Source organism: Branchiostoma lanceolatum, chromosome 7 (assembly GCF_035083965.1).
Source record: "Branchiostoma lanceolatum isolate klBraLanc5 chromosome 7, klBraLanc5.hap2, whole genome shotgun sequence".
NCBI lineage: Eukaryota > Metazoa > Chordata > Leptocardii > Amphioxiformes > Branchiostomatidae > Branchiostoma > Branchiostoma lanceolatum.
Window position 1 is genome coordinate 7766877 of NC_089728.1, and position 9712 is coordinate 7776588.

Consider the following 9712-nt stretch of genomic DNA (forward strand, 5'->3'; position numbering starts at 1 on the left):
CCACCTGTGAGTGAGACGTTAGTGCAGAAGCCCCGGCTCCTCGACACTGACGAGCGTGAGGTGAACAGGGCAGACTTATTACTTTACTGACACGACGCCTGCGTCAGCTGACGTCGTAAGTGGGCGTTACCTCAGGAAAACACAAGGAGTACGTTTTGGATGCTATCACAGTTATAAGTTTATGTATGTAAACTTAGCACAAAAAGTTCAGAAACTTGGTTTTAAATTTCACTCACTTACAGCTCTGATGTTCGACTTGCGAATACAGCAGGATCATGACAAATTTGATATCATTGTGAAGTGTAATAAACAGGCTTATGATGATAACGCTAGTTCACCATTATCCGTGACGATTTCTGGTAAGGGTCAATTGACACCAATCTGGCAAAACAATAAACCACCGTGATCTTAACTGCAAGGACGAGAAATGGCCCCGTGGCTCGGGCAGAAGACGAATTGTTTCCATGTCAATTTAACTACCGTGTCCTCAAGCTTAAAAGAAGCGGGAAAGGTGGTTTCATTCCAGATGCAAAAGTCTCAGGCAGATTCGTTGATGATTCGGATTCTATTGAATGAATGGACATCTTTGAGAAATCTTGTTGCTATCAGAAATGGGGCTAAAATGGTTAGCATTTTCGCTGATCCTACCAGTAAAGATCCTACAATGTAAGTGTTATAAAGATAGCAATCATTTATTTTTATAGACTCCTCATTCAAATATGAACCTTCCTCCAGATCTTATCATCTCTATTTTCAGTCATCCTACAAAAGCACAAAGCAAAGCCTTGACTACAACACACCTTGCAAAACAACACAACTTACTTGCCCCATGGCACAGTCTCTCTCTACATCATATACGGAACTTCCCGCCTGGCTTTTCTTCCTCATCTCATTTTCAACTCTATATTATATACACTATGATTTATAGGTTAACATCTTATATATATAAACATATATATATATACATATAAGCAGTTGGAAAGATAGAAACATAATTGAATCTTATCATTGATGAAATATCAATTTTTATGAAAGCTCCTAGTTTACCACAAAGAGACTGGGTCAATCTCTGAATTAGCATGAAAATCCATCTGAATTGGTAAATTACAATAAATTTGAACTGTATGTCAACTAAAAATAAGGACTCACCGGAATTTTTGACATCTGGTGCGGGGGCCGATATCGACTTCAAACAACCTTTGACCCTTTGTGACGTCACACGTACGTAAAGTCACGTGTCTTGAGCGATTCAGTCGTAAATTCTGGTGAATCCAATTTTTTCTAGTTGGAGAACAGTATAGATTCTTCATAATCAATCTCTGTATGTTGATTGTAGAATATACGCAAATCATACTTTTTCCAGCTCATTGTTCAGGTACCCCTACCACAGCCCCAGAGTCCTCATGCCCCCCTCCCCCTTCTCTTTCCTCTTCTTCCCTCCCTTCTTCTGTTCCCTCCGCTGCGTCTGTCTGAGAGGCCTTCTCTGTAGGTCTGGGTTTGTCCGACGCCTTCACAAACTCGTACGGGATGGGAGTGACCGCACACACAGCACCTGTCGGGACGGAGGACGGATGGGAACATGATGTACACGGATACTGGAGATTCTTTTATCACAACCATTAATTCTCACCTGGTGACGTTTCGGTGGCTGTCATTCGTTACAGGTTGTGTTAAAAGAATCTCCAGTATCCTATGTTCTACCAACCTGATGAAATCATTTTCAGATCATGTGCATGCATACATACAACGTATGTTAACAACGTGGTTCGCTGCTGGCTGTAGCTTACAATCATTAAAAGATTATTTGCTTATCACAATTCATGAATAGAATTTTTCATCTCTGTTCGTTGGACAAGCTAAAAGTGTTCACTTTCTTACTTGAAGTTTTCATCATATAGTATTATGTACTATCGCTTAGTCATTTAAGTTTAGCCAGAAGCCCAGAACACACAGTAAAATATATTTCATAAATTTGGAATTGCCTAGGATTTGAGTGCCCTCGGATGATCAGGTAAGTTGTTTGTACCTGGCATCAGAGAAAACATTTAACGAGAAAATTTATTTTGTAGATTTCTTAATGTCATACCAGGAAAAGTTGCTTGGAACCCAACTAGGAACCATGTTTCTTCGGGACCTCATAACTACCCACGTACCAAAATTCATAAAGATCTTGGGTTACAGGTACGAGCACATATACACAGCCAAAAACAGTACCACTGTCGGAAGTTAACCTCCTTCCCAGAGGTAACTGCTTGCCTTGTCTGTAAAGCTGAGCTACCACTTCTAGTTTGCTTACAAAGGCGATGTCTTACCTGTTGTTGGTTTGCCCATCTTAGCAATGGCGTACCATTCCTTCACGGCGCCGACATACAGGAACCCCGTATCCAGTAACTTATCACGTGTTCTCCCTCCGCACACGAATAGGTCCCCGCTGTCCATACAGGCCGCAGGGTACCTCCTAGCGGGTTCACGGGGTATGGCAGGGACAACCTGTGAAGGGACATTCATTACCTCCGCCTCTGACTTATTACCCTCCAGGAAAATGTAAGTATTGTGATAAGTTTGTGGGTATGTATGTGTGTGAGCGTGTGCGTGTGTGTGTGTGGGGGGGGGGGGGTTGTTTGTTTGTCTTGGTGTGCGTCCGCATTTAAGCGAATATTGCATAATGGTAAGATGTAACGTGGAAGTGGTGTAACGTTAGTAGAATTTGATGTATGGTTTGGCTCGTTCTTTTTCTGTTCTAAAGCGGTAATCAAGAACGTTCAGTGGAAAGTTCATAGAACACCTGGTCATTTTCCTCTTGCAATAGATGTCAATTTGATGTACCCTACTCTTGTATTATTTGTCGAAGTATCTCTCCGTTGTTTTTGAAACAATGCAAATACAGCAACCACAGACAGGTAACTTTAAACCATCGACATTCTTTTTGCCTTATGCCTGCCTATTTCTTGTTTCAACCACGACCACTCCATTTTTTCCCTACCACGAAATAAAAAACCCGCGAAAATTTCCCCGTTTGCAGTAGCACATGTGACAGTTTACAGGAAAAGATTGACAAAGAAAGAAAGGCATGGCGCCCAATGAATAACCTCTTTCGACAGTTTCCACGTGTTGTCCTCGGTGTTGAAGTGAAGAACCTTTTGCCCGAGGAAGGTCATGTGGATGCTGTTGCCTAGCAACATGATGTGGGGGATGATGGGAAAGGGTTCTTCATAGGGAGGCAGCAGCGACCAGGTGTCGTCTCTGAGGTCATATCTGTGAGCCATGTCGGGGAAAGAGGTAATATTTAACAGTACAGACACATTTTTGCTCAAACGTTTTTGAACTGAAATATACATATGTATAAACACACATGAAAGGGAAAGATTTAATTTGAAAGAAGGAAGAATCGCTCGCGATCCCATAGCCTAGCCCACCTCCGTGAAAACATAAGTGTGTAGCTATATGACGGACATGCAACAACCGTCGAAGTCATTGGTCGAACCAATAATTGCCATTCTCTCATTGGTTGAACAGATGGCTGTGATGAACAGTTAGAATCAGACTTCCCGGTCGTTGCGTGTAACGTTACAGTGCTAATGAAATTGAAGTTTTTCAGAAACGTTATAACAGCACCTCTCTATGGCGTTACTGATGTTGGTGCCGCCCCTCCACCCGCTGACAGTGTAGATGTGCCTCTCATCCTTCGCCACGCACTGGGTGAGACAGCGGGGGGTCTGCATGCTGGCGATCAGCTGCCAGTCATCCTCCTGAGGGTCGTACATCTCCACGGAGTCCAGGAACATCTCTGAGGATATACAGCCACCTGGGGAAACAACAACCTTCAGCATCTGAATTGGAAACAATTTCTGTCAGTGTGGCAGAATCACTGTAAAAAGGTAAACTTTTAGCTTCATAGCCTTTTTGGGTCGTTAGCCACTGTGTCTAGGGCACAGCATTTGAAGGCGGAACCCATCCCTCTCTTTCCACCACCTTTTACCTCCCCAACTGAAGTCAGGTACCCATTTTTACACCTGGGTGGAGTGAGTTAAGTCGTGTCAAGGCTGGCCTAAGCAACCACTGAATCTAGTCAGTTTCGACGGACTTAAAGATACGCCTGCTTTATATGATAGAGATAATCTACAGGTAACCGAGCACGAAATGATTTAAATATCAGCAGGGCTATTTCAAAGCATATAACAACGAGTTGCTGTAGTTTCACCTATTGCATACAGTTGTCTGTCGCAGACCACTACGGACAGTAGCAGTCGGGGGATGTTCATGTCAGCTACTGATGTCCAGGAGTTGTTCAGTGGGTCATATCTGTGGGACAAAATGTGGTAAGAGCAATAAGACCGGTGACAAACACAAAAGTACATTTCTCTATTGAAAATATTTGTACCTATCCGGTGAATGCAATGACGCACTCAGTTATAGTATTCTGTTAGAAAAAAACGTACGCATGGACATTCAAACAAACAACATTTGATTGGTAACCTCTCCTGGCCGGCACAACTATTCTTTTGCGAACAACATACGTTTGAATTTGTGGGCTCTTTGATTAGTTCTTGGGTTGTGAGAACAAAATGAGGGCTGTCTCCAGGACCCATCCTTCCCACCGTCCGTTCTTGGACGGAAATTTGCTTGTTGGGACGAACAAAAACGTCACCCCGTCCTTTCACAAAATCCGAACTTCATGCATGACATGATGGAATAGATGAAAAGACATTTTCGTAAGCGCAGATAAAATGACATATCTAACACGAGATGCGCGTGTCTTACTTATAGACGGATCGTGCACAAGTCCCGCCGACGACGTACGCACACCCGTCCAGCAGGGCGATGGCGTGGCCGAACACAGGCATCGGCAGGTCCGGCAGCGCCACCCAGCGGTTCTCATCAATAACGAATCCGTTCACTGTCTTCATAGAACCTAGAAATTCAACAACGTTCACCAGGTTTTATTATCACAGCCAGTAGGTACCCATTTGAGTAATGAGGCTGTTGTTACGTCTCTTCCGAAAGACCCAAAAAGCTCCAACTGAGGATACCGGCCTTCCCGGATTCGAACCGGGATCTCCCAGTTACCAACTCATTGGAACCAGGAAGCTCAACTGTGAAGCCGCTACCAATTGGCTGCAGGGACATCCCTGGTTGAGCTACAGAGACATCCAACAACGTTTAATGATGTTAGTCATATGTAATCTTCAGCAATACGAAAGGCAATTCGAGCAGTCGAAGAAATGGCTGAGGAGAATTTAAAACCCTTCTGCGTTAGTCAATTGGCCATCGAGATACATTGTTGCAAACAAAAACGAACCTTTCAATCTCGTAGTTTGGGACGTTCGTCTCTGAGTTTTTGACAATCTTAGACTTGTGGTACACCGTCCAGTCCTAATCCGGTAAAATGAACTTATCAAAACTTACCAGGCCAGAATGTAACTCGTTTTGAAAAAAAAAAGAAGCTTTAAGGTGGACAGTGTCCTTGCCTTCCTCTGACTCCCCTCCTACAGTCACCACCACCTTGGTCAGCCGGCCCTGGCGGGGTTTTAAACGGACACTATCGGACAACTCGGTTTTGGGGTCAATCTGAAAACAAAACGACGATAAATACGATCAAAACAAAAACAGAGAATGATAAACAAGGACAAGCATAATCTCAGCAGCTAAAACGTGGACTTCGTCTTCAACAAAGGAAGAAATACTAGTTGTCAGTTTAATCCCTCTGTATTATGTTGTGAAGTCTCGAGTGTGTTTTGGCGAGAATGAGTCTAAGTGGCGGTGATATGTACACAGATACGTTATTCTAGGTTTTGCCACGTACATGTTTATGGCTGAATCTTCTTAATTAGATGATGAGTGTGACCTCGTGGGAAACTTTCCAAGCCTGAAGAGAGCTGTATATGTTAGTCCGTACCTCTGACATGACGTAGGACCTCATGAGTTCGAGCAGGTACTCCCTGCAGTCCTTACAGTCCTTCACTAGAGGGTGGTTCTGTACCGTGTCCAGTAGATACTTCTCGTCCAGCTGAACCAGTCTAACCTGAGAACAGGATAACAACCGTGAGAACACTTGTCATCGCAGTAGCAATATCATCTCAAAGAAAGAGTACACATTGTACCGTTCCATTGAAGTGAAAAAATTGGATTTTCCTTACACTAAACATCCCATAGCCCTTTGAGGCAGTAGGGGCAGTGGGATGTTATCGCAGTAGCAACATCATCTCAGAGAACGAATACACATTGTAACGTCCATTGTAGTGGTAAAAAATGGTATTTTCCTCACATTAACACCCATAGCACTTTTGAGGCAGTAGGAGCAGTGGATGGTTTTTCACTTTGTCACTGTGTTTAATTTCCGAAAGGTCTCAATCTTAGAATTCAGAAGGTAGGTATTGTATTGAGCAATTTGTTAATTAATCAACGGATGTCAGTGCAAGCATTGTACATACCTGCCCCATCAGTTTGGGGAAGTACTCTTTCCTGTTGGACAGGTCGTACTCCGTCCATCTGACGATAGTCTCGAACACGGACTCCTCTTTAAGGACCCGCGCCTTGTCATCCGAGATCAGTTCCAGAATCGTCTCGAAAGAAGCTAACATCATGTCGTCGTTACAGATCACTGCGTCAAAATAGTCCTGGGGGCCGAAGTGATTTGTCTCTATTACGACAATGACTTTGTTTTCATGGTACTCATATTTAAAGAATGTACGTATATATATCGTCGATTTTGATATTTCACATGGCCTAACAAGTACGGAGATGAATGACGATTGTTTCTCCATGCAACTTTCTTTTGCTCTAGCAATCTTCTTCTCTCCATTAACTTTGTACGACTCTATAGAAGGATAGAAGTCAACGTTTCTACCTACCAGGCTAGACATTTCACTCTCCCCCGAGTTCCACAAAATGTGGACGTCCTCTCGGATGGGACATAAAGTCTGAGGCCCCGTCTTTGAGGGCTTTAGCACGTTAAAGATCCCACCGCACTTATCGATAAGAGTAGGGGTCTATCCCGGGGTGAGTGGATCAAACCTTACAGTCCGGTCTTACGCAGCGTGTACTTGTACATCTGGTGTGTTACGTCTAAAGGCGGTAAAACGGTTGTGCGAAACAAAACAAAAATACCTTCCAGGAGTACCCTTCACCTGTATGAACTTGCTGGCCCTCTGGAAGAGCTCCTCCAGGCCGTACAGATCCGCCAACACCTTGATGTACAGGCAGTCCTTGATGGTGAGGTTCTCCTGCAGGAACTCCGAGCAGATGTTCTTCAGGCTGGTTAACAGGAGCTGGTCCGCGGCCATCAGCACCTCCTCAACATTGTCAGGGGCAACCTATAGAGTAAGACAGAGATTTACCTCGGCTTTTTGCTTAAGGGCTCCTCTCACTGAGATGCAACTAGTTGGCGACTAAAAGTGGCGACGACTTGGCAAGTTTCCGACGAGTTTCCCCTAGCACTCACACTGACGCGCGACGCATTTGCAAATGAAGCCCTGCTGAACAGAGTATCGGAAACCGCAGTGTTGCTAAATCAAAAACCAATGTAAAAGGACTAAAACGCATAAAAAACATCAACTAGATTGCGGCCTACATTTTACTTTGCGGCCTAGATTGCGGCCTGGATTGCGGCCTAAATTGCGGCCTACATTTTATTTTGCGGCCTAGATTGCGCACGACGAATGTGACCGGGCCCTAAGCGCCTTTATGTCTGGACAGAGCGTCGGTATATCTTAGTTGTAAAAGAGACAACTGTACCTCAATTCTACCTATGTACAGATAGTCCAGTATGGCCTCCATGGCCTGCGGACTTGTGAAGGTTATGGGGATGTTGTCGGACCGACTCTCCGACATCTGCGACGAGAACAGCGCCTCGAAGTACGGACAGGACGCGGACAGGACATTCCTGGGGGGAAAGCAGTAGATGAGAGAGAATTTCCAAGCAGATCTTCCGCTTTCAAAATCGTGAAGACGACAAAAATAGTATCTCTGAGCCAAGACCGTATACATTGCCTATCGTAGGAAGGCTCTAGCCTCTACCAAGCCCTGCGGATGGCTGGAAAAATAGTAGAAATTGGCTATTTTTTCCAGCGACCTGTGGAGCCTGGCAGAGGCTAGGAAGGCTCAAAGCCCGGGGAACAGGAAGATTTGCCTTTTTCTATATCTGCTTGGAGATTACATAGGAGGGAGACTACACAAACAACATATAACTTTTTACTCCATATTTATGTTTCACTACGAAGGACAATACACTACGATAGCTAGCTGTTCTGTCATCTTTGTTTCCTGGGGAACTAACAATGATTGACAGCAGATAAACGTCGGGAAAATATTGTGGACTCGCAGTATTCTAATTAAACGGACCGCTTTCAATTTTTAAACGTGGGGTTTGAAGGATTCCTTTTGTCATTTGCCAAGTTGATTTTTAATAGATCGGATTTTGTCATTGATATGCTGTATGACAAGGATGCATCACCCTCGCCATTTGTCCTTCAAGCTGTGTCGTATCATTCCATGACGACGACTGACCCAACATGGCACGCTGCTTTACGCATGCTGCGTTCGTATCCGGAGTGATTCAGAAACCGGTGATAGTTTATTCTACTACGCTTGTGGTAGCTTAGTACACGTTAAATCACAGTAAAACAACGCAATCATCGCACAACAGCTGTAGGGTACAGAAAATCGACCTTTCACGACAAAAAACCCAGCTGTGTAGTCATGATGATGATGGACATATTTTATTCACTGACAGTAAACTGCTATCTGCACTGGGCATGTCGTGCCAAATATGTGTCCGTTGTAAACAAACGCTACCGTTCTACAGACACAAGGCTGATTGCCAGTTCAGGGTGTTAGTGCCTTGTGGGCAAAATACCCCTTAATGTGGGTCATAAAACAACAGGACAGAGCCCGAGACTCGTAATCTGTATTGTTTTGATGGTCCGTTTAACTTTTTAAAGTTAAAAAACATATGTTTAAAAGCATATTAAATGTAGCCTGGACGATGTAGACTGTTTCCAGGGCTTTTACAGACCAGCTCCTCGGCTCTAGTGTCAATATGCCACCAAGTGAAATTTTACCACGGGTCTTTCCTGACTCAGGGTCTAGCTCCGGAGACGGTAGGGGAGGGGTGGCTGAGGTAGAATTTCCTTAGGAGCATGTTGGCCCTAGAACAGATGAGCTGGCCTGGAAAGAGTCTGACATCAAGGCTAAAGCTGCTGATGTGTTCCGTACTCTATGGGCGTAGCTTTTGTACTTTGGGTCTTTTGTAACATCTCACCTGTGTGCCGGGAAGACCGTTTTCCCCACGGTGAGCGTGATGTCCGTGAAGAGTCCATTTTGCCTGTGCTGACGCAGTTTATCCAACACCGCCACACTGTGTTCTGCTATCAGAGGGTCCATTTTATCTTCCCTTGACACCGGGCACGGCTTTATATAGCACCACATGCGGGCTGATCCAGATTAGTTCGTCCCATTTTGGATGGGTCGATGAGTCCAGCTTTATTAGTAGCTATACCCTTTCGACAACACCATGCCCGGCCCCCTCTTTTATGTTTACAAAGCAATGTTTGCATCAGTAAAGATTAGTGGGATCAGGTGACGAGAAAGTATCGGTTCTATCCTGTCAGGTTTCAATCTACTGCACTGGACCCATGCGATTACAAGTTACAATAGCGCGTAGATAGACTTTTTCTGGATATTCCATGTAGAGTTCCAAGTAAACGTACGGAGG

At 44.3% G+C, this 9712-nt stretch overlaps 2 protein-coding genes across 2 annotated transcripts; both read right to left on the reverse strand.

Annotated features, from left to right (window-relative positions):
• Nucleotides 1-546: 546 nt before the first annotated feature.
• On the reverse strand, nucleotides 547-5279 carry LOC136438972 (kelch-like ECH-associated protein 1). The gene is made up of 6 exons (XM_066434043.1): nucleotides 4762-5279; nucleotides 4202-4302; nucleotides 3616-3805; nucleotides 3090-3255; nucleotides 2313-2490; nucleotides 547-1552 (listed from the first exon to the last, which is right to left on the reverse strand). Exons 1-6 carry the CDS (start codon nucleotides 4905-4907, stop codon nucleotides 1365-1367), a joined length of 969 nt encoding a protein of 322 aa, XP_066290140.1. The 5' UTR covers nucleotides 4908-5279; the 3' UTR covers nucleotides 547-1364.
• On the reverse strand, nucleotides 4987-9662 carry LOC136438349 (kelch-like protein 2). The gene is made up of 7 exons (XM_066433115.1): nucleotides 9260-9662; nucleotides 7735-7882; nucleotides 7128-7313; nucleotides 6432-6617; nucleotides 5897-6022; nucleotides 5469-5568; nucleotides 4987-5138 (listed from the first exon to the last, which is right to left on the reverse strand). The coding sequence occupies exons 1-7, from the start codon at nucleotides 9424-9426 to the stop codon at nucleotides 4987-4989; spliced, it is 1065 nt and encodes a 354-aa protein (XP_066289212.1). The 5' UTR covers nucleotides 9427-9662.
• Between the last annotated feature and the right edge of the window lie 50 nt (nucleotides 9663-9712).